A 24199-nucleotide genomic window follows, 5' to 3' on the forward strand; every position below is an offset into this window, starting at 1 on the left:
AGGTTTGTTTGTTCATGTTAATAATGACCATTCAGAGTATAGCAGAGTTACATATGGTGGACCACAGGGTTCAGTTTTAGGACCGATTCTCTTCCCTCTTTACATGCTCCCATTAGGGGACATAATCCAGAAGCACTCGATCAACTTCCACTGTTATGAGGACGACACACAACTCTACTGGTCGATGGAGCCAGACGACACAAGCCAGTTTACTAATCTGCTAGACTGCCTGAAAGACATCAAATCCTGGATGTCCTCTAACTTCTTAATGCTCAATTCAGATCAAACTGAGGTCATCATGTTTGGACCTAAACCCCTCAGGGACACCTCTCTAACCAGATCACTACTCTAGATGGCATCACCCTGACCCTGAGGACAACTGCAAGGAACCTTGGAGTCATTTTTGACCATGACCTTTCCTTCAGCTCCCACATAAATCATGTGACCAGGACCGCCTTCTTCCACCTGCAGTATCACTAAGATTAGGAACATCCTTTCCCAGAGTGATGCTGAGAAACTGGTGCATGCATTCATCACTTCTAGGCTGGACCACTGCAACTCTCTCCTGTCAGGATGTCCCAACAACTCTCTAAGAGTCTCCAGCTGGTCCAGAACGCTGCAGCCAGGGTTCTGACAGGAGTTAAGAAGAGAGAACACATCTCTCCACTTTAGCTTCTCTCCTTCCTGTAGGATCTAGAATCCACTTCAAAGTCCTTCTGCTGACTCATCAGGCTCTCAATGATGAAGCTCCATCCTCTCTGAAAGACCTCATTAGTCCCTCCTGTCCCACCAGAGCACTCCGCTCCCAGAATGCAGGTCTGTTAGTGACTCCCAGTATCTCTAAAACAGACTGGGAGGTGGAGCCTTCAGGTACCGGTTCCTCTACTGTGGAACCAGCATCTCTCCATGGGTCAGAGAGGCAGACACTCTTGACTACTTTTAAGTCCAGGCTTATGACCTTCCTTTAAGACAGAGCCTTCAGTCAGGACTGGTTCAGGTAGCTCTGAACCATTGATAGCTATGCTGCTACAGGCTGAGACTGCTGGGGGACACATCAGGTTACATGGAGCCCTCCCCTCCCCTCCTCTCCCCCCCTCCTCTCCTCTCCTCTCCTCTCCTCTCCTACAAACAGGCTACAAAGAAAACTGCCTTGCCTTCTTTCCTGGTCCACTTTGACCACACAATATAAAATATGTAGCAGAATTCGGGGGTCCTGAATTCCCCGGGACTCCAACCCAGCACCTTATAGGACTCTGACCCAAGGCCCTATTCCCTCGTCAGAGAATAGTGGGGTTGCCAAACCAAGGACAATATCAACTCTTTTTCACTCTTTTCATTCTTCACCATAGACTCCATAATTTGGAACTGAACACTAGGACACTGTTAACTCTTAATTTGGTAAAATTCTCAAATGTGCAGAATTTGTTGTAACAGGTTTCTGCTTACCTTTTTCTGTTGGTCGACCAGAGTTCGTGGTGTCTTTTGTGCTCAGTCAAAACAGCCAAATTAAGATCTCACTCTCATCCTGGACGAGCCCCTAAATTGTTGAAGTTCGCCGACTTCACCTGTCCGTTGATGAGAAGAGATCAACCGGAGTCGTCTGCTTTAGACAAATCAACACTTTATTTCACCCAACAAAGCAGACACAGATCTATCTGGAGACCTTCACTACAGGCACTTTGAGAGTGCAGCAGAGAGTCTGAATAAGATATGAACGGACAGTGAATATATGCTTGAAGCCACACCTTTTTTGCATACGTAATTTTACACTCATGCATATCACACTTCTTGATTAGTACTCCTGCCTCCTGCACAGTCAGGTCGTCGTGTCCTGTTGTTTTCGTCATTCAGCCTTGACAGTTCGGGCGCAACTAGCAGCCTGCACAACTTAATACAAACAATCACGTCATGTACTGATACACAATCAACTCCTGATATGGTGATGACATATGAACAGAACATGATCAAAAGCTCATTTTCTCACAGTTTGAAGGTGAAATTTTGTTGCCAGTAACAGAGGTTCTGCAAGGTGGTTCTAGTATAAACTACCCCGTGTGCTGTTAGCCCCCCCGGTACCGTCCAACATGACTGGCTAGTGGACTCATCAGAGCAGCAGGTGGAGCTCCTCGCCGTCAGCAGCGTTCCATACCCTACGGTACTACTGTCGTGCTGTGGTGTCGGCAGTAAAAGGCAAACTGTTGTTAAAAGCCTATCCTTGTCTGTCAGTGAGACTCCAGAGGCAGCAGCCTTGTACTGGAGGGGCAGTTACAGCCATGAGAGCCCACGAGAGGCGGCTCTTGTGTGACAGACCTCTTTTTATGCAGAGGCTGGGGCCGCCCTCTCAGCAACACGTGTTCCCACGGAGATAAGCAGGCTGTACAAGGTCACTGTACCGCTGCTGGACACTCTTTCTGATACAGCTTGCACATCGGTCTCACTTCTCATTAATCTGGATCACAACGCTTGAGTTCTCTTCGTTACAAAGTCGCAACATCTTTTAAACCATGGCGTGTCATGCTGACGTGTAGCTTGGATCCGAGCGTGTGGCTGGTACGTAAGTCACAGGGCGCCGTCGCATACAAATTCTCATCACTGTCTTTCCTGAAAGACTTTCATATCGCCACCTTCTTAAAATAATTGCCAAAGTCATTTTTTGACAATTTTTTTTTGCTTAAATCAACTCCTAATGATGTTTTTTTGACAATTTTTTTTTGCTTAAATCAACTCCTAATGATGTTTTTTTGACAATTTTTTTTCCTGAAAAAAATAGCAAAAAAATGACTCAGGCAAATATTTTAAGCAGGGCACAATATTGTCAATAAAGCTGGTGAGAGGTTGCTGACATTTGTGTTCAACCCACTTATTTGGAAGAACCTGGGGTTTGTGACCTCTGCTAGAATCGCTGTGTGTTTCCACTGACTCGTTTCTGAACTGGAGGAGTGTGTGTGCGCGGTGCTAATGAGCTCTGCTCAGGACCAGGTGGGACCAGGTGGGATCCATCATGTGTTATCTGCAGCTTGTCTGGTGAATCTGAGGTGCAGAAGGAGAGGAAAATGTTGAAAATATCAGAATGTGTAAATGTGTATGTCATTTCTTAATGTAATTACGTGTGTGTGTTATTTTTGTATGTGTATTTGTTTATACGTTCATTTATTTGAGACTTCGTGAAAGTAATTCCCAATGTGCTCTCCATACCAGTTGGTAGCGGTAATGCACCATACTGCGGTTAGCTACCGCTATAAGTAGCCACGAAGAAGAAGAGGAAGAAGAAGTAGCCGGCAGCAAGTAGCAGAAGTTGAGGCGGGCGGAGGAGCGCGGAGGGCGGCGTAGTTTCTGGGAGTTTTCCAGGAACTGAGGAGTGTTTCGGCTTCCCGCAGGAGACGATAACCGGGGCAGCAGTTCATGAAGACGATCGTCTTCCTCACCCATTCGAAGACTGTTCCGTTCCAAAAAAGAACTAACGGCCATCTTGAAGAAACTTCGGAAGTTACGTTCCTGACTGTGTGAGCCTCAGTACGAGGGAAGAGTCGGTGAGTGACCGGAGACTGTGACCCGCCAGCTCGTCGGTTGTAACGGTGAAGCACACTTGCTCACACGATTTAAACCAGGTTTTGTCTTCAAGGACAGTGACTTGTAGTTGATTGTAGTTTAGTTTATTATGGTTGCTGCTATTTCTCTTTCTGCTGTTGTAACAGTGCCAGTTTTCCCACTGAGGGACGAATGACAGTTTATCTTGTATTTTATCTCATGTCTTACCTTATATCTTATCTTGAAGTAGCTGCAGCAGTGACGGTCCAGCTGGTGTTGCCACCAGTTCAGCTTCAGCTCCATGGCTTGACGGACTCTCACTGGGTCCAGCATAAGTCCTCCCAGTACGAACAGGCCAGTTAACAATAAGAGGAGCCAGATTCAGAACCAACATGTTTTCCTCTCCAGCAGCTCCAAGTGGAGCAGAGCTTCCTCTGGAGAGTTTACGTCTGCAGTTTTAGTTCTGCTGCTCTCGTCTGCGAGTGAAGGTTCTCAGTCGTCCAGGTCGTGGCACTCTAAGCGTTCGGTGAAGGCAACTGGACTTCCGGACGAAACGACTTCTCTGCCAGGAGAAGCTTTACCTCGGTCTTAGACTGCTGCTTGTGTCCAGCAACATCTGCTGCAGCTGGCATGGACACGTGCAGCATGAAAAATGGAACCGAGTGATTGTGAAATAAACTCACATCATATTTACCTCTCAACGTTGAGAAGTTGAATGTCAGAGCAGATGTCCATCCCCACTGGTCCTGGATCTGCTCCACCTCACTGCTGGTAAAGGAAGGTTTTCATCTCTGCTTGTTCATGGAGGGTTGTTGGTTGGAGGGTCATAGAAGGAGGGAGGTTCTACTCCTGCTCGCCCGGGAGGGAGGTTCTCCACCTGCTCGACAGGGAGGGAAACCTGAATGTCCAAAGACGTGCGGTAGATCCATCACTGGATGACAGGGTGCCTGGAATGATCAGATGATGCATGAGTAATCAGACGGAGCTACACAGGAGCTGAGATTACGAGTGCAGGAACATAATTTGTTAACTGAGGTTTATGAAACCTCCTGGGAGCCTGAGGGACGATGACACAGCTGATTGAGTGGTTTCAAACTGGGCCAAAGGCACAATTCAAATCCCCTCCAGCTGATGAGTAGATTAGATTTGCTTAGTAATGTCTATGACAGCTCAACATCATCAAAAATCTGGTGTTTAAACCTTCACTCGCGAGACCTTTAATGGTAGTAATGTAGCTGCCCCGTATTCATCAGCTCTCACATGAGTAGGAGAACATGGAGTTCTCTTGTTAATTGACCAAGGAGCTCAGAGCCCACATTGAAGCTGCTGTGTCTGAGTTGAGCCATTTGAGTTGACGGAATTATGGAGGTGAATCTGTTCCGTCGAATTTATTTTTTTCTTCATTTAATTTTTTTATAGAAAGCCATTGAATTTCAAGCACTGACTATTTCTGCACTGAAATTATGTATCAATTTTTTTGCCTCTAAGTTAAACTTCAATATCTTTCAGAGTTCACAAATTCAGATTCCAATGTTTAAAAAAAAAAATCAATTGATACATCTTCAGGTGGTCAAATTTAATAGGCCACAGTCTGATGCCAAAATACGAGATAAGAAATTCAGAATGTACATCCAGGAACTGTAACAAAAGCAACTGATGCTAGATCTGGTCAAACCAGAATCCAGTCTGATAAGGTCCACCCCTTTGGTCATGTGACAGTGATGCTGGAAGACGTTTGCGTCCGCTAAGCAGACCTCAGGGATCACTTTATCAAGTCAAGTGAAGTTTACTTCTGCAGCACCCAATCTCCGCTCCGTTACCTCCGGCCATGGCTCTGTGGCAGCACCAGCACTGTGGCTCCCCAACACGCCCCCTTGTGTTTCAGCAGTGCTCTGAATCACACGACAGTTCCACTTAAAACCACAGAAGTCAATTCCATGTCTCCTCATGCAGACATCAGAGGAGTCTGGAGTCCTGACGTTGAAACAAGGCTGAATGTTGTAACCGTGGCAGTGACATCACAACAGTTCAAAATGCACTCGCTGAGGCACCCATGTGAAAATTTCCCTCAAATATTCACAGAAAGTAGTCACATACAGTATGATTTTGGTCACGGACCAGAACCCTCAACCTGTCTGACTGAACGTGGAACTGTTCACTGCCTAATTTTGCTTCTTCCTGTGTTTCTCCAGACATGAACTGATCAACTGCAGTCATCACATGAACGGTTGTGCTCCCTGCAATGCACTCTGGATGTCCTCATAGCAAAGGAGGGGCCTTCCTGCTTTCTAGCAGCATGGAAGTGTCAGTGGTCAACAACATCACACCTGAACCAGTGGTTTGCCTTGCGAATGGAATGAAAAACCCAATGGCAGCAGCATCTTGTACCACAGCTTCCAGTCAAGTGCAGTGGCAGGGAGGCTTTGCGCATTCCCAACAGGATGTTCCAGATGCCCTCCACCAGCAGGAGGCACAAGTAGCCACAGCGAGCACTGGATTCTCTGAGACCTTTATGCTACAGCAGGGATCCTCTGTGCCTCAGAGGGACCAGCAGAGATCTTGCCCATTGCTGACAGCCTTTCAAGCAGGACAGAGTCTTCCAGATTCCAAATCCTGGATCACCACCCTGTCTCCATCAGACAAAGCTCATACCATCATTCCATTAAATGCTAGTGCTCCTTTATCCCATGAGAGACTCTCCAAGATTTGGGAAAATATGCTAGCTGCTTTAAATTGTGGAAAGACTGGAACCCAAATCCAATATCATTCTGGAGGACCACATTCTACCCCTCTCAAGCAGCAGGTCTCGTCTTCTCAACTGTTATCAGGTTTGGGCTTTCCAGGCGCAGAAGCAGGACCACTACTAGATGAACAAATCCATAACGTTATTGCAAAAAAGGTTGCATATTATAGGAGGGTTTTATCTGAGAACAACTCCGTTGTGTCATGTGGTGAATGTGAAAACCCCAATGCAGAGACATGTTTCCGCTCTAATGGGAGGATTGTCTCACTGCAGACGGCCCGCGTCAGGCCAGAGTCAAACAGGGTGAAGTCTACTCTCCCAGCCTCTGGCAACAGTGTGGAGAGGCAGAGTCAAGCGATTGAAGAGGAAGGCTCAGTGGTGGTTGATTGTACTGCATCAAAGAACCAATCAACAGGTATGCTCCTCTCTGTGATAGAAAGAAGGGACCGTCTTGAAAAGAGTTGGCCTGTAGGTTGTGTATTGTTCATGAAAAAAATGTAAGAATCTCAAAGATTTGTCTAGTGATGTGTATATGTGAATTTAGAGTGGTTTGGCTATTCATGGTTATTCATTAACTGCAGTGAAGGAGCTGATTGCTACTCAGGGCAATGTTGCGACTGTGTCAGAGATTGAAACATTTTCTTAAGTTGTACTGTAGCAATATTGGATTGGGGATATAGGTAATGTTCTTTTTATATCCACAGAATATCCACAACTGTTGGAAGTTGCTGCCATTTGCACAAAGAAGGAATATGAGAATCCGGTGGTTGTCAGCACATCGTCTGGAATGGCACTGAAGAAACTGACTGAGAAGAACCCCAGTTTAATGATTAACTGCAGCTCATTGCAAAAGGGGTTTGTGTCTGTTTGTCTGGAGAAGGATTTAGAGGAAATAGACCAAGAGTCTGTTGCTTCTTCGGATCTCAGCCTCATTCAAGAGAAGAATAAAGGAGACACATGGCTAACGCATACAGAGGGAGTGGGACGGGACACAGGGACTGTCATCGTGCAGCATCCGCAAAGTAAGACTTCGCCCACTGAAGTTCACTATGTGAATACAGATGCACACAAAAACATTCATCAGCAACTCGACTGTGTGACCTGTGAGGAAGTGATCGCACGTTGCACCTCAAATTCCTCAAATGAAACATTCCCAGAGCCGAATGCTGTGCTTGTGCCTACAAACCAAACTGATCAGTTGAGCGCACAAAGAATTTGTGAAGGTGCTGTGGAGGAAGCAGGTCCTGCATATACACAAAGTAGTTTGGACATTTTACGAATGAAAGAAGACAGCCCTCTTGACAGATGGGAAGGGGAATCGGCTCTCCCGCTTAATTTAAAAGCTCCACAATATGAAGACATTTCTGATGTTGAAGATGTGCCACCCTGGGCCTTGAAACTCCCCACCCAGTGTGAGGAACCTCAATATGAAGACATAAGTGAGGATGAAAACTCCCAAACTGAGAATACAGCGCTAGAGATGCCTTCAATTGCAGTATTACCTGAACCCAGTAATAAGCCGTCACGATGTGAAGAGGTCCTCAGACTTGGTCAGGCTGAAATACCAACAGAAACGACTTCAGATGAAGGAGGGATTCCAGCGAGGAAGCGCTCACAAAAGCCAGGAACAAATGATGTCGCACAGCATTGTGGCTGTTTGTGTTTAGTTGAGACTAATGATGTATTTCATTGTCAACTATGTCCTCTGTGTGACAGTCAGGCGTATATAGAGAAAGATGGTGATCACATGGATAATTGTAGTGTTATACCTATAAGCATATCATCCCTTAGATATGAGCCGGCAGATGAATACCAGGGCAGCCCTGAAGAAGTCCTGTTTGAAGATGAAGAAGCGAGAGAAAGTGAAAGACCAGGTGCCTCGAGTCCGAACTTAGAGTTAGAACCACAACCAGTGGTGGCTCCAACTTCATTCACCTTGGAGGTCTTTGACACTCTTCAGAGCTTTCAAAATGCAAAATCTGTGCAATGTGATGATCTTTTTGTAGTGGCATCAGGCATGAGCACACCAGAATGTGAAGTAAACTCTGAGGAAGAGCCATATCTACCTCAGAGTAGAAGCAGGTCTAGCTCCAAGACTGAAGACAGTTGTGAAACTGAAGACAGTTGTAATTATTCACCTGCATCAGAACACAACCTCTTGACTGTTTCAAGGAAAATGTTGATGTCCACATCTCTGACGTCAGAGAATGATGATGATGATCCTGTGTGTGGAAAACGTGACAATGTCCCAAATGTACTAATTAGTCCGACGTCATCCTGTATTCAAAAACTCAAACAGCTGTTAAAACACAAGACTGTCTCCAAGCCCATGCAACCAAAAATCATCGATCGAAGTCCTTCAAAACAGGAAACTAACAACATAATCATTATTTCTGACTCAGAGGATGAAAGCAACCAAACCTATAAGAACGGTGCAAGAAGGAGACTTACCTCTTTGGGATCAGTGAACACTGGTGATACCCCCAGTGTTTCAGAAGATTCACCTGAAAATGTGGTCAGTCAATGTGGACCTTTTGAAGGAACATTGCAAGTAAACAAACCATCATCTGCAAGCTCACCGAGTCAAGAGCACCAGCCAGAAGGTCATGAGTCGCACTTCAACAATCTAATGGAGGATGCACGCAGTTATCAGTCTCAAAGCAGAGAATCAACTTGGCAGCTTGTTGAAGATGACAGTGACTCTGAGACTGTGCAACCCAAGATCGGCAGGAAAAAGATCCGAAGCCTGGACTCTGACTCAGGTGACGGCATTGAACAAAACCGCAAAAAGGCAAAGAGGCAGAGATTGTCGTACACTGGCAACACTGCTTTTGTTCAACAAAAGAGACTTTCACTTGAGAATGTTGATATTCAGTGTCAAACTGCAGTGTTGGTAGCAGGTTCATCAGTGCAGCCAAAGAGTGGACAAGAAGCCAAAGTTGGTTCTAAACATAATCAACACAAGACCATCTGGTCAACCTCAAGTAAAGGAAGAGTTACGGCTAATTCTGACAAAGTTGTAAAACTTGACTATATTAGCAAAAAAAGGGAAAAGAGAATATCATCGGAATCAGAGGACAGCAGTGACCCACCAGACAGGCCTACTGAAACTTTGCATCCTCTAAATGGAGCCACCAGCAAAAAACGTCAACCAAACAGATCTGGAGATGTAGTAGAGAAGCACCTTCAGTCTGTCGTCAAAGAAGCTGCAGACTGTAGTTTGGTTTCTCATCCTGTTCTGAACATCAAGGCAAGGAAGCAGTCTTCTTTACCCAAGTTCCTGAAATTTTCACACAACTCCACAGTCCGTAGGGAGGATGTGGATGAAACAGAGGTTCCAAAGGCCCCTACAGAAACCAGCGACATAGACGAGCTTACTTTGCACAGAAATGAAAGAGGGAGATTTGTGTCCAAACCAAAACCTGCAAATAAAAGTCTCAGTGAAGGTCAAACCAACAAAAAAAGTCTCAAAATAGTCTCTAAGCAGCACCTGCAACCAAGTCAGGAAGACCCATCCAACTCTATGTGTAGCTATCCCACAAGTGGACATCTTTCTGAAGCCAGACAAAGTTTAGGTTCATTGAGAGGGTCTTCTCAATACGGGACAATGTCTATCTCCTCGACTCCTCACACATGTAAACATAAACAGAGACCGTCTATTTCCAGATGTCTGTCATCAGCCAAAGTACCATCGTCTCAATCCAGGGGCAACCCTTCAAAATTACCTAATCCCTATGTCTCTTCAAAAACCCCATCATTGTCTTCAACAAAGACACAGCTGATCAAAGACTGGTGTAATAGCTATGTCCCAACAAGGAGGGACAGAAAAAACAGCTCAGGTATGGAGAAAGACTCAAGAACCCCAAATTGTGATGCCCAGAGGGAAACTAGGCCAGGGCAGAGGCAGTGTAAGAAGCCCCCTCGGCAGAGACAGAACTCCCATGAGTCTCAGACTCCCCTAATGAAGAGGGCCATGAGTGAAGCCAAACAACGCACAAGGGACCAAAATCGGGAAGCCCCGAAGGAGCAAAGTATGTTTTTTTTTTTTAATGTCTTTCAAGTTAAATGTTAATTGTCTTAATAAAGTCCATGCAATTGTGGGAACATAATTTTGATGTTGATAATGTGAACGCTAACAGTGACTCTTGCCCTAGGTTACTCTGTTGGTGAAGGCTACAAGTGGTCAGAGAAGCAATCAACTAAAGGTGATATTTTTACACAAACTGTGCTGTTCATCAGTTTTGCATAATGCGTTAACTCAGTTGAATTGTTTCTCCGCACTGACCAGAACTTGTGTTTTCTGTGGTCACACGAGTGTCTGGTTGAACAGCCATAATTCGAGTGCACACACTGGACATTTTGAGCCTTTTGTTACTCAAATGACAGCCTCACAATCCATTATAGATCCATGCGCGGTTGGAGTTCTGGACATTCCCTTGAGTGTGGGCCCAGTCTGAAGTACAACTCTTGCAGCAGTCATGGAGTTTCTGTTGGGTGTACTTTTCATACTTTGGTGCTGATGTTTGTGACGCTGCTTAACCTGAGACAGGTTGACAACTCAGGGTTTTTTGGAAAATGAAGGTTTCAGCAGAGCACCGGACTCTGATCAAACCGTTCCTGAACCTTTATAGCACTGTGCCAGGTGCATTATCCTGCAGAAGGAGTCCACACCCACTACAGAAAACAGTTTCCATGGGGGGGGGGTTCTTGCTCTGCAACAGTGGTCCATGTAGGAATGGCAGGTACCACAGTTCACCAGCAGAACAGAGCCCAAAGTATCACACTGATGTCACCTGCTCACCTTCTTCCCTTAAGGCATCCTGGTGTGATCTCGTCCCCAAGTAAGCCACGCCCACAAACCTGCCCTTCCTCACACTGTAAAGGAAAACCTGATCCATCAGAGCAGATTGGCTTGTTCCATTGCTCTGTGGTCCAGCTCTGATACTTGCATGCTCATTTGACCAGGACGGGTCAGCATGGGCACTCAGACCCGTGTGAGGCCACACAGCCTTGTACATGTGTGTTCTGCCGCTTGTCATTCAGAACCACCAGCACCTGTGTGTTCTGCCGCTTGTCATTCAGAACCACCAGCACCTGTGTGTTCAGGCGCCTGCCATTCAGAACCGGCAGAAGTTTTTCAGCTCTTTGTGCTGCAGAAGTCTTCAGTGGACCAGACAACACAGGCTCACCTTCATCCCCCATATGCATCAGTGTGTCTTGGGGCCCATAAGATGATTGTTGTTGGCCTCACCTGTCAATGGTTGTGATGTCATGCTGACTGGAGCCGACCTAACCTGTTGTTGCCAGTGACACCGATAATAGTCACCTTAGTTGTGCCGGTACTTTGACCAACAAGTCCTCGTCATTATAGTCTCAGTCAAACTTGAACACATGCACGTGTGCTTCTAGAACCACACAGTCAGGTAGCACAGGCACACCTCATCAGGGCTGATCCGGGTCTTGTGGCCCAGCACAGAGCGCACGCCAGTGGTGCTGGACATAACTTGTGTCATTGATCTTTCTTTTCTTGTTGCCCAACTGTTGAAGACAGTGCGATCTCTCACGGTTGGAATGGAATTTGTAATTCTTCCTCTTGTTCTTTGCCATTTTTCTGGTTTAGGTGGCAGGAGGGGGAACACGTAGATCCTCTCCCAAACGCTACCAGGGACACATCTGCACATCCCTGGAGCGACGACTGTAAATGACACTGGCTTTCTGAAACAGGCTCTGAAGGCTACTGAGTGCCTCTGTTTTAAAATGGAGTATTCTGTATTTTAACTGTTTTGCTTTGTATATGTGTATATACATACTGTACAGATGTTGTGTCAGCTGTTTATTGTAATGTTGTGTTTCCAGTTTTGTTGTGGAAATGTGTTCTTTTTACAGGTTCCTCAGAATGAACAGAATGCTATCCAAAATATCCTCCTTCATATATTTTAAATCTTATTTGTGTGTCATTCTCTCTCCCTCGTTATGGATACGTTGACGTATTGTGTTTGTACTGAGCTCTCATTCCTGAGGGGCGAGTCGGCATTACTTCTTTTAGAATGAAATATCAAACTGTACAAAAGTATCATCAGTTTCCAAGTGCCTCACATGTACTTTGATTCCATGGCACAATCATGGTCCACATCTTGGGCCGCTTGCAGAACCGAAGTGATTCATTAGAATACTTCTGCTAGCTTTACTTTGAGATGGTGAAATGATGTTCAGGCCTTCTACTGACGTTGGCCACGCCTGTTTGCATCCCAGCAGCGAACCACCCTCTGCAACTTTACCCCTGAATCTGAATTTTCAATGAAGAAGCGCCTGCCCACAAATGTATGACAGATAGCAAAGAGACCCAAATGTTCCATGTGGGAACTGAGATGCTGGCAGGCCTGAACCCACTCAGCCCACACAAACAGCAGTGACATCTCACTCTTATTGATGTTGCAAACCAAGTTGTTCTTCCCTGGTGCTGCCAGAACCTGAACCCTAACCCTGCAGCCAAAGATCTGATTCTGTGACTGTTTGTCATTTTTAACTTTGTGTACTGAAGTTCCTGTTAACACAGCAGGCCCAATGACGGCAACACAACCACCTGTGCCTCTCACAACCATCGCCACCACGTCCAAGTGTGAGCACGAATCGTGAACACGCATCAACCCCAACATGACGGAGCAGCCATACTGGAACCAACAGAGGAGACCAGATGTGGGCTGATGCCGGTCATCAGCTCACATCTGGTGATGTCACCGCCAGGCTCACCAAAGGCGTGTCGATGGCGTGAACATGTTGGTTTCCCAAGTTTCCTGTCAGTAAGCTGTCGATGTTCAACTATTAACCTGAGATAATGAGAGGTCAGGAGTCTCGTGGATCTGGACCCCTGTTGCTCTCTGCTTTGGACTGTAGCGCCTCCTGCTGAGAGACAGAAGAGACTACTTGTCTTGAGACTACTACTGTGTAGTACAGCAATGAGGAGCTAGTGTGACTCAGGTAGTGCGTGCTACCTCAGGTACTCCATGTATCTCTTTCAGGTATAATGTGCTACCTCAGGTACTACTTGCATCTGTCTTAGTACCTGAGGTAGTACGTAGTACCTATGTGAATCTCTTAGGTACTACGTGTCATCGCTCAGGGACTACGTCTATCTCTTAGGTATTACCTGTATCTCTCAGGTACTTCGTGCTACCTCTTGTAGTTACATTTATACATGTATTTGCTTAAACTAGAGTGCAGGAAACACAAGGCAGTGAAACAGACCAGATTGTATGAGAGAGGACACAAGTGAAGGGTCACAACAGGGACTAGCAGGAGTGTAGCTCATGCTAGGGTCACTCCCTCAAGCTAATCAGGTCAGAACAGAGTCCACAGAATTGCTGCAGTAGCAGGAAGTGGTGGGAGTCAGAAGTAGATCAGAGCAAGGTGGTGGATCAGAAGAGAGGCTTTGATCTTCACAGCTGCAACAAGAAGTACACAACGGGAACAGATGGTGCTGGCACGCGGTCAGACAGAAGATTCTGCAAAATAACACGAAGATCAAAAATACACACGTGCACGCAGAAGCGATCACATCAGCACCTCCTTGTATCACATGAACCTGGAGAGAGAGTGAGATCGTGGGACTTCCTGCCCCAACGCCAGGGACGACGCGTCTGCGTGTGCTGACTCCAGGACAGGGAGACGATCTCCAGAGCTCTGTATTCTTTCCTGTTGGTCTGAATAAATTCTACTGAACCAACTAGAAGGAGTTCTCTCCAGATGTAGAACAGGGCAGTGGAGACTCTGTGGGTCCTTCTGACTGATTCATGATGACCTGTTGAAAAATTCCTACACTCTCAGATCCTACCTGTATCTCTAAGGTACTAGTACTACTTCTCAGGTACCAGCGGGCTCAGTGTTCGGGATGTTTCAGGTACTTGAGCACCAACTGACGTTTGACCCGCACGTGCCTACCACTGACCAACAGAGGGTGATGTTACGTCACTAAGGGACACATCCGGAAGAAGCCGTTTATTCGATGCTGACGTCATGAACATGTCAGCCCGGCAGTCGGAGTAGCCGAGGGGTTTTCTGGGTGATTTTAAAACTAATCCCTGCATTTTCTCTCACGTGCTGTTTGTATTTGACGCGGGCTCGTGGAGGGTCCAGGTGATGGAGTCTGGAGCTGAAACCTCCTGTGGGATCTTGTTCCCTTGTCTCATGCGAGGGGGATCCTGTGGTGGACCAGGTCTAAAACGGCTCCAGCTGGAGTGACGCGTATTAGGAACTAACAACATATATGTACATGTACTCGTGTGACGTCATTCTAAGGTCGTTTGTTTGTTTGTTTGTCCCCTGAAACAAACCCCGCCTCCCCTTTGTCCCCACGAAACCGAAGAAGAGGGAGTTGCACTTTACTGACGGTCCCTGCGGAGTGCTCGTTCGCGTGCGTGTGCGTGTGAGTGAGTGATTGCGCGCGCGTCCCGGCTGCAGGACTCTCCGGGACAGACCTTGGACCGGAGCTTGTGAGTCGGGTGCTTCCGTCTCTGCCTGTCGTGAACGGAACTGTAAGTGAACCGAAGTGGAACCGAACCGTTCAGCCGCAACTTCGCTACATGACCAAAGCTCTTTGTGTGACGTCAGCAACCGGCGGGGATCGTTTCCTGGCATCTGTCTGTCCACCGGCGATGAGCCGCTAGGAACGAGCGGTGCTGCTCGCCGCCGCCGCGATGACCTGCAGCGCCGCGGCGCCCTGCCGCTTTGCTCACTACTTCGTGATTTGCGGGATCGACACCGAAACTGGACTGGAACCGGACGGTTTGGCAGGTAGGAGCCCGGGAAGCGACTGGTTGTGGTCGTTGTGTTGGCGGCGGACTCGAGGTGACCGGGCCGACCTCGACATGCTGCACGCGGCGCGTAAACCCCCCCCCCCCCCCCCGCACAGATCAGGAGCTTCTGAAAGAACCATAATCAACTGGAGTTTCAGAACCGAGACCAAACCGCGTTAATCACCAACCAGGACGTTTGCTCCTGACGCGGGTGAACGCTCGCATCAGAAAACATGAGGGTCCAGAACAGGAAAAGGTCAAAGGTCAAGCTCTAATGTGGACGTTCACCTGCAGCTCAGCGAGTTTGAAGTAACTGAGACAGAGAGACTTTATTAATCAGGCAGGCACTCACACACACAAACCAAAAGACACACACACACACACACACTGGTGCAGTGGTTTTATTTCTCTGTCATCAGAACTGCAGCAGAGGAGTTGGACCCTGCAGGCTCGCTTCCCCTGCCAGACACTCACTGGGTTTCAGAATAAGAACCTCACGGTGGTCTTCCTCATCTAGTCTTCCTCAGGGTGGTCTTCCTCAGCTAGTCTTCCTCATCTAGTCTTCCTGAGGGTGGTCTTCCTCAGGGTGGTCTTCCTCAGGGTGGTCTTCCTCAGCTAGTCTTCCTCAGGGTGGTCTTCCTCAGCTAGTCTTCCTCAGGGTGGTCTTCCTCAGGATGGTCTTCCTCAGGGTGGTCTTCCTCAGCTAGTCTTCCTCAGGGTGGTCTTCCTCAGCTAGTCTTCCTCAGGTTGGTCTTCCTCAGGGTGGTCTTCCTCAGCTAGTCTTCCTCAGGGTGGTCTTCCTCAGGGTGGTCTTCCTCAGCTAGTCTTCCTCAGCTAGTCTTCCTCAGGGTGGTCTTCCTCAGGTTGGTCTTCCACAGGGTGGTCTTCCTCAGGGTGGTCTTCCTCAGCTAGTCTTCCTCAGGGTGGTCTTCCTCAGGTTGGTCTTCCTCAGGGTGGTCTTCCTCAGGGTGGTCTTCCTCAGGGTGGTCTTCCTCAGCTAGTCTTCCTCAGGGTGGTCTTCCTCAGGGTGGTCTTCCTCAGGGTGGTCTTCCTCAGCTAGTCTTCCTCAGGGTGGTCTTCCTCAGGGTGGTCTTCCTCAGCTAGTCTTCCTCAGGGTGGTCTTCCTCAGCTAGTCTTCCTCAGGTTGGTCTTCCTCAGGGTGGTCTTCCTCAGGGTGGTCTTCCTCAGCTAGTCTTCCTCAGGGTGGTCTTCCTCAGGGTGGTCTTCCTCAGGGTGGTCTTCCTCAGCTAGTCTTCCTCAGGGTGGTCTTCCTCAGGGTGGTCTTCCTCAGCTAGTCTTCCTCAGGGTGGTCTTCCTCAGGGTGGTCTTCCTCAGCTAGTCTTCCTCAGGGTGGTCTTCCTCAGGGTGGTCTTCCTCAGCTAGTCTTCCTCAGCTAGTCTTCCTCAGCTAGTCTTCCTCAGCTAGTCTTCCTCAGGGTGGTCTTCCTCAGCTAGTCTTCCTCAGCTAGTCTTCCTCAGGGTGGTCTTCCTCAGCTAGTCTTCCTCAGGTTGGTCTTCCTCAGGGTGGTCTTCCTCAGGGTGGTCTTCCTCAGCTAGTCTTCCTCAGGGTGGTCTTCCTCAGGGTGGTCTTCCTCAGCTAGTCTTCCTCAGGGTGGTCTTCCTCAGCTAGTCTTCCTCAGGTTGGTCTTCCTCAGGGTGGTCTTCCTCAGGGTGGTCTTCCTCAGCTAGTCTTCCTCAGGGTGGTCTTCCTCAGCTAGTCTTCCTCAGCTAGTCTTCCTCAGGGTGGTCTTCCTCAGCTAGTCTTCCTCAGGGTCTGACGTCTGATCAGAGGCATTTCAACAGATATGTGATGTTCCCTCTACTATGCGTCCCTATGGATCGACGTGTTCCTGCAGCTCAGCTGTCAGTCGGCCATGAAGCAGTCGGTTGGCATGTTGCTACCTCATGAACAAAATAAATGAGCCCTGATAAACGGAGGGAGGAGGAGCGAGGAGTCCTGATCCACCCGGAGCGTCCACAGGTGCAGTGGAGGTGGTTTCATTGGAGGGGGCCTGAGGGCTGGGTTGAAGATATGTGATGTCATTGCGTTGTGGCTGACGTGTTCAGCGTTACATCGTTGGCATTTAAAAGGCATCAGACAAAAAATTGAATGGAAAGAATGAAAGATTGAAAAAGTCAAGTTTTCAAGTTCTGTGTAGCTTAAACACTCAGTACGTCAGTCTGTTCGGCGAAGGAATGTTGGTTCACGCCGTCAACCATCAATCACGTAAAACGAGAGGCTGGAGTCTCAAGTCAAATCAGCACGAACAACGGCAGGCTTGAGGTCACAACAGAAACAGTGGCCACTGACTAACGAGGGAGGCTGGAAGCCATCGAGTTTCAAGGGTAAAAAAAACAAGAGCCTTTGTTGTAACCTCGTCTTCCAGCCATCGAGGAGATCCTGGCCGGCAGCGAGGACGGACGACGTGTTCGTGCGTTCTCGAGTCACGTCCACGGGTGGTAAAACTTGAGCCTGTTCACCATCAGCAACCCCCCCCTCGCCTGCCTCTGGTTATTTTAGGCTGCTCCCACCCCACACACGTGTTTCCCTCAGCCATTGTTCTGATCTGACTTCCTGTGGTCCAGCCTGGCCCCTGTTGGACTGCAGAGAGAACTTGTCTGGAGGACCAGGTCTCTGAAGGTCCAGGAATCTGGTGGAGCAGGAGTCTGGAGGTCCTTCCAGCCCTCTACTCTCTGTCCCTACATCCAAAGCCAGCACCATGGCCTCTATTGTTGCTCCTCATGACAGGGGTGACGGGGGCGATGGGGGTGACGGGGGCGATGGGGGCGATGGGGGTGACGGGGGGCGACCAGGGGTCTGCAGTGTGATGGCTGCCAAGTGGGAAGCGTCCTCAAGCTGCAGCAGGACACTAAAGGATTGGAGCAGTTAAGCTGTCTGTCCTCTGTCGTCAACCATCTGTCCCCACACAGGGAGACAGATAGACACACACACACACACACACACACACACACAGGCCAGATAACACCACAGTAGTACATGCAGTACTACCTGTAGTCCATGGCCACCCTCAGTAAATGTCCCTGTTAGTCCTTTAGTCCATTCATCCGTCTTTACAAAAGTGTTCAGATGAATCAGGAGCTAGTTTACTATTGTGTGTGTGTGTGTGTGTGTGGGGGGGGGGGGCATTAGCAGCTGTTTTCCAGCCCCTCCTCAGACTGACCTCTGACCTTTTTGCACAATATGTCCTCTTTCTCAAGGAGAGTCAGACACAGGACACAGAGCAGACCTGGACCTGGTCCTGGTCCTAGTCTTGGTCCTGGTTGTGGACCTGGTGGTCTGCAGATGCGTGGTAGACTGATGCGGTTAATAAAAAGTGCCCATGGACTGGTTTGTGAGTCTCTTGTTGCTTGTGTGTGTTACTGAGTTTCTGTTCTCCCTGCAAATATCAGCACTTGGGTTCTCCTGAAGCCACATTGGCAGGTGACCTTGCCTCGGTGCAAAGGTCACCACTTACTGTTTTCCCTGTTTACCCCAAGTAAAGCTAACATGAAGGTACATGCAGTACCCAAGTATTTGTACTTCAATCTCTGACACCATCAAACAGGTTTCAAGCATTTGAACGAAGGTTTTATTCAGACGTGTAAATCAGTTGATTGTGGTCACCAGAAACTGTGAAACACAGATTCTCATCTGAGATGAGACTGCTGACGTTTGAACAGTGCCACCAAAAGCAGTGCTTGTAGCAACACCTTCAACAGACTGAAACCACAAGTGAAGGCAGATACTGGGTCTGAGTCTGGTGTTGGATCAGAACTGTGATGAGAGGTTCAGGTGCTGTGGGACAAATGGCTGCTGTGTTTGATATGTGTCAGTATGTGTCACTCAGTTCTGCCCTCATCTCTGCAGGACTGCGGGAGGGCTTGGGGGGTAAAACCTGGAGCCGTTAACAGAGAACTCAGATTGGAGTTATCACTGAGCGCTGGGTGTCATGTTGGAGAGACTCCCCAGTGTCACGTGCCGCCAGCCTCCAGTGATGCAAGCATGCTGTAAATCTCCTTACATAACTGGGTGGTAACTAAGACCTCCACCGGCAGATTACAGGACTCTGCTGGCAGGCCGTCACCTCGCTGTGAGACGCGCTGGCAGCCACGAGCGATTAGCCCTCATAAACTCCTCCTTCATAAACAAATACGTTTGACATCAGGAGCAGCAGTGGAATATTACCCAGAAGCCCTCAGCAGACATCAGGATGCCTCGCCAGCCGCATCACATGGCCCTTGGCTTGGATTCGGTTTGGCCAAATTAACGACTGATTCGCCTTAAAAAGTATTACTTTTAGAAAATCTTGGGTCCTGGTTGCTGGTCCTGGCCCTGGACCCAGGTCCCTGGTCCTGGTCCTGGGTCCTGGGTCCTGGGTCCTGGGTCCTGGGTCCAGGGTGCTCCCTGAGACAAGCTATTGCTGATGATTTAGAACCAGAATTTTTTTGTATTCTGTCATTTGACTGTTCTCTTGTAAACTGTCAGTCACAAGATTCTATTGGCTGGTCGTGTGTGTGTGTGTCTGCGTGTCTGTGCGTGTGTGTGCTGGCAGGTGAAGTCAACTTTGATCTTTCATTGGCTGAATTCCGGGTCATGGTCTGACCTCTGACCCCGTGTGATAAGGCTGCCCAGAGATAAGGAAGCCTGACACACGTCTCTGCGTGAGCATAAACATCCTGGGGGGTCAAATATCCACCATGAGCTGAGGTGTCACGTTACAGGCACAGATGGGAGTGGCCTGTAATGTTGTCATTCATCACGTGTTAGTTTGCGGGGTGGCGAGGCTGAGGAGCGGCCCCTGACCAACCCCCCTGACGCTGTCTCTGTGAACCCTCCTCTGATCCTGACCGGATCTGAGCCTGAGAGGAGCTGAGCCCAGCTGGATCAGTTCTGACATGCCTGGGGGGAGGGGGCAGAGGGAGGGACGCGCACGTGTGTGTGTGTGTGTGTGTGTGTTGTGGTTTTGGTTATTAATTTATTAATTCATCATTGTCTTCTTCTGTTGTAACATGATGTGAAGCAACACAACTGAGCGTGTGGGAACTAACACACGTGTTTCAACAGGAGGAGAAGGATTCGTTCTCCTTTCACCTCCTGATGACTCAACACCCTCCTCCATGATTGACGCGTCAACTCGTCTTCTTATCCAGAGGTTTAAACACAGAGTCAGACGTGTCGTGATATTTCCAAACCAATCTTGTTAAAAGTATCGACCAGCCCTCCCACAGGCGGGTGAGTCTGGGGAGGAGGAGATGAGCTCGAGATGAAAGAGGAGGCTGTGATCTTTCCTCTGATGGTTACGTTTAGTTTTGTGATCAAAGCAAAAATCAGCTGTGATCATCAAACATCAGAGCAAGAGTTAAAGACCGAGAACACGTGAACTAAACATGGAGGACTTCACTGCTGGTGGTTTGAGCAGGACTGGCTGTGATGTCATCGACCTACCAGACTCCTCATCGACATCATCATGTGGCTGCATTCAGGCTCCGCCATCAACACGCCTGTAAAGGTCACTGATAATCGCCATTTCTCTAACATGTTGATAGAAACATTATTTTCTCCTTCAGTCACAGTGATGAAACCCTTGGAATCACCTGACCACCTGAGCGGCTGCCGCGCTCCTCCTCACCCTGACAGATGTGTCCCTGTTGGCGGCGGTGATTCACTTGCTGCTGTGATGTGGAGGGGTGTGGTCATGTGACCTAGAGGTAGCAGGGACCGTCAGCTGACATCTCTGCTGCCACGGTTGTGTCATGACCAAAGAATGCAGCTGCAGCAGCTCAGTGAGATCAGAGCTGCTTTGGGGACAAATACTCCCTCAAGTACTCCCTCAAATGCTGTCAAGTACTCCCTTAAATACTCCCTCAAGTACTCCCTCAAATACTCCCTCAAGTACTCCTTCAAATACTCCTTCAAATACCCCCTCAAATGCTCCCTCAAGTACTCCCTCAAATGCTGTCAAGTACTCCCTTAAATACTCCCTCAAGTACTCCCTCAAATACTCCTTCAAATACCCCCTCAAATACTCCCTCAAGTACTCCCTCAAATACTCCCTCAAGATCTCCCTCAAATACTCCCTCAAATACTCCCTCAATTACTCCTTCAAATACTCCCTCAAGATCTCCCTCAAATACTCCCTCAAATACTCCCTCAAGTACTCCTTCAAATACTCCTTCAAATACCCCCTCAAATGCTCCCTCAAGTACTCCCTCAAATGCTGTCAAGTACTCCCTTAAATACTCCCTCAAGTACTCCCTTAAATACTCCCTCAAGTACTCCCTCAAATACTCCTTCAAATACCCCCTCAAATACTCCCTCAAGTACTCCCTCAAATACTCCCTCAAGATCTCCCTCAAATACTCCCTCAAATACTCCCTCAATTACTCCTTCAAATACTCCTTCAAATACCCCCTCAAATACTCCCTCAAGTACTCCTTGAAATACTCCTTCAAATACCCCCTCAAATACCCCCTCAAATACTCCTTCAAATACTCCTTCAAATACCCCCTCAAATACTCTCTCAAATACTCCCTCAAATACTCCTTCAAATACCCCTTCAAATACTCCTTCAAATACCCCCCTCAAATACTCCCTCAAATACTCCCTCAAGTACTCCTTCAAATACTCCTTCAAATACCCCCTCAAATACTCCCTCAAATACTCTCTCAAATACTCCCTCAAATACTCCCTCAAATACCCCCTCAAATACTCCCTCAAATACTCTCTCAAATACTCCTTCAAATACTCCTTCAAATAATCCCACAAGAACTCCTCTCCTCTGTCTCTCCTCCTCTGTCTCTCCTCTCCTCTCCTCTGTCTCTCCTCTCCTCCGTCTCTCCTCTCCTCTGTCTCTCCTCTCTCTCTCCTCTCCTCTCCTCTCTCTCCTCTCCTTTGTCTCTCCTCCTCTGTCTCTCCTCTCCTCTCTCTCCTCTCCTCTGTCTCTCCTCTCCTCTCTCTCCTCTCCTTTGTCTCTCCTCTCTTCTCCTCTGTCTCTCCTCTCTCTCTCTCTCTCTCTCCTCCTCTGTCTCTCCTCTCCTCTCCACTGTCTCTCCTCCTCTGTCTATCCTCTCCTCCTCTGTCTCTCCTCTCTCTCTCCTCTCCTCTCTCTCCTCTCCTCTCTCTCCTCTCCTTTGTCTCTCCTCCTCTGTCTCTCCTCTCCTCTCTCTCCTCTCCTCTGTCTCTCCTCCTCTGTCTCTCCTCTCCTCTGTCTCTCCTCTCCTCTCCTCTGTCTCTCCTCCTCTGTCTATCCTCTCCTCTCTCTCCTCCTCTCTCTCCTCCTCTGTCTATCCTCTCCTCTCTCTCCTCCTCTGTCTCTCCTCTCCTCTGTCTCTCCTCCTCTGTCTCTCCTCTCCTCTCTCTCCTCTCCTCTGTCTCTCCTCTCCTCTCTCTCCTCTCCTCTGTCTCTCCTCTCCCCTCCTCTGTCTCTCCTCTCCTCTGTCTCTCCTCCTCTGTCTCTCCTCTCCTCTGTCTCTCCTCTCCTCTCCTCTGTCTCTCCTCCTCTGTCTATCCTCTCCTCTCTCTCCTCCTCTCTCTCCTCCTCTGTCTATCCTCTCCTCTCTCTCCTCCTCTGTCTCTCCTCTCCTCTGTCTCTCCTCCTCTGTCTCTCCTCTCCTCTCCTCTCTCTCCTCTCCTCTGTCTCTCCTCTCCTCTCTCTCCTCTCCTTTGTCTCTCCTCCTGTCTCTCCTCTCTTCTCTCTCCTCTGTCTCTCCTCTCTCTCTCTCTCCTCCTCTGTCTCTCCTCTCCTCTCCTCTGTCTCTCCTCCTCTGTCTCCCCTCTCCTCTGTCTCTTCTCCTCTGTCTCTCCTCTGTCTCTCCTCCTGTCTCTCCTCCTCTGTCTCCCCTCTCCTCTCCTCTGTCTCTCCTCCTCTGTCTCTCTTCTCCTCTCCTCTGTCTCTCCTCCTCTGTCTCTCCTCTCCTCTCCTCTCTCTCCTCTCGTCTGTCTCTCCTCCTCTTTCTCTCCTCCTCTGTCTCTCCTCTCCTCTGTCTCTCCTCTCCTCTCTCTCCTCTCCTTTGTCTCTCCTCTCTTCTCCTCTGTCTCTCCTCTCTCTCTCTCCTCCTGTCTCTCCTCTCCTCTCCACTGTCTCTCCTCCTCTGTCTCTCCTCTCCTCTCCTCTGCCTCTCCTCTGTCTCTCCTCTGTCTCTCCTCTCCTCTGCCTCTCCTCTGTCTCTCCTCTCCTCTGCCTCTACTCTGTCTCTCCTCTCCTCTGTCTCTCCTCTCCTCTGCCTCTCCTCTGTCTCTCCTCTCCTCTGTCTCTCCTCTCCTCTCCTCTGCCTCTCCTCTCCTCTGTCTCTCCTCTCCTCTGCCTCTCCTCTGTCTCTCCTCTCCTCTCCTCTCCTCTCCTCTGTCTCTCCTCTGTCTCTCCTCTCCTCTGCCTCTCCTCTGTCTCTCCTCTCATCTGCCTCTCCTCTGCCTCTCCTCTGTCTCTCCTCTCCTCTGCCTCTCCTCTCCTCTGCCTCTCCTCTGTCTCTCCTCTCCTCTGCCTCTCCTCTGCCTCTCCTCTGTCTCTCCTCTCCTCTGTCTCTCCTCTCCTCTGCCTCTCCTCTGTCTCTCCTCTCCTCTGTCTATCCTCTCCTCTCTCTCCTCCTCTGTCTCCCCTCTCCTCTCTGTCTCTCCTGCTCTGTCTCTCCTCTGTCTCTCCTCCTGTCTCTCCTCCTCTGTCTCCCCTCTCCTCTCCTCTGTCTCTCCTCCTCTGTCTCTCCTCTCCTCTCCTCTCTCTCCTCCTCTGTCTCTCTTCTCCTCTCCTCTGTCTCTCCTCCTCTGTCTCTCCTCTCCTCTCCTCTGTCTCTCCTCTCCTCTGTCTCTCCTCCTCTTTCTCTCCTCCTCTGTCTCTCCTCTCCTCTGTCTCTCCTCCTCTCTCTCTCTCTCCTCCTGTCTCTCCTCTCCTCTCCACTGTCTCTCCTCCTCTGTCTCTCCTCTCCTCTCCTCTGCCTCTCCTCTGTCTCTCCTCTGTCTCTCCTCTCCTCTGCCTCTCCTCTGTCTCTCCTCTCCTCTGCCTCTCCTCTGCCTCTTCTCTGTCTCTCCTCTCCTCTGTCTCTCCTCTCCTCTGCCTCTCCTCTGTCTCTCCTCTCCTCTGCCTCTCCTCTTCTCTCTCTCTCCTCTTCTCTGTCTCTCCTCTCAGGCCCCAACGAGAATAAAA

The 24199-nt window shown here is 48.8% G+C and overlaps 2 protein-coding genes across 12 annotated transcripts in view; both read left to right on the plus strand.

Annotated features, from left to right (window-relative positions):
- Positions 1 to 2335: 2335 nt before the first annotated feature.
- Positions 2336 to 13968, plus strand: LOC147262487 (uncharacterized). 4 transcript variants are annotated; one of them, XM_086201388.1, is made up of 7 exons: positions 2883 to 3082; positions 3199 to 3530; positions 5721 to 6331; positions 6545 to 6686; positions 6976 to 10302; positions 10426 to 10476; positions 11892 to 13968. In XM_086201388.1, exons 3-7 carry the CDS (start codon positions 5771 to 5773, stop codon positions 11912 to 11914), a joined length of 4104 nt encoding a protein of 1367 aa, XP_086057514.1. In that variant the 5' UTR covers positions 2883 to 3082; positions 3199 to 3530; positions 5721 to 5770; the 3' UTR covers positions 11915 to 13968. The 4 variants fall into 4 exon arrangements, with proteins under 4 accessions (XP_086057512.1, XP_086057513.1, XP_086057514.1 ...); XM_086201386.1 differs by lacking the exon at positions 2883 to 3082 and adding an exon at positions 2336 to 2550 and having other exon boundaries at positions 5721 to 6686; XM_086201387.1 differs by lacking the exon at positions 2883 to 3082 and adding an exon at positions 2336 to 2550 and having other exon boundaries at positions 3378 to 3530; positions 5721 to 6686.
- A 607-nt stretch (positions 13969 to 14575) lies between these two features.
- The window catches only part of LOC147262488 (DENN domain-containing protein 5B-like), a 34531-nt gene continuing 24907 nt past the window's right edge, over positions 14576 to 24199 (plus strand). For 6 of the 8 annotated variants that reach the window (XR_015112389.1, XM_086201390.1, XM_086201391.1 and 3 more), the window contains exon 1: positions 14576 to 15061. Coding sequence is in view for 7 of the 8 variants with exons in the window: in XM_086201390.1 (XP_086057516.1) it covers positions 14965 to 15061 (97 nt within the window). In the remaining variant the exon portion in view is untranslated. The remainder of the gene's footprint in view (positions 15062 to 24199) is intronic. The other 2 variants (XM_086201389.1, XM_086201394.1) reach the window with 2 other exon arrangements.

This window comes from Aulostomus chinensis, chromosome 4 (assembly GCF_037954235.1).
Source record: "Aulostomus chinensis isolate RoL2024-O1b breed Wild chromosome 4, RoL_Achi_v1.0, whole genome shotgun sequence".
Taxonomy (NCBI): Eukaryota; Metazoa; Chordata; class Actinopteri; order Syngnathiformes; family Aulostomidae; genus Aulostomus; species Aulostomus chinensis.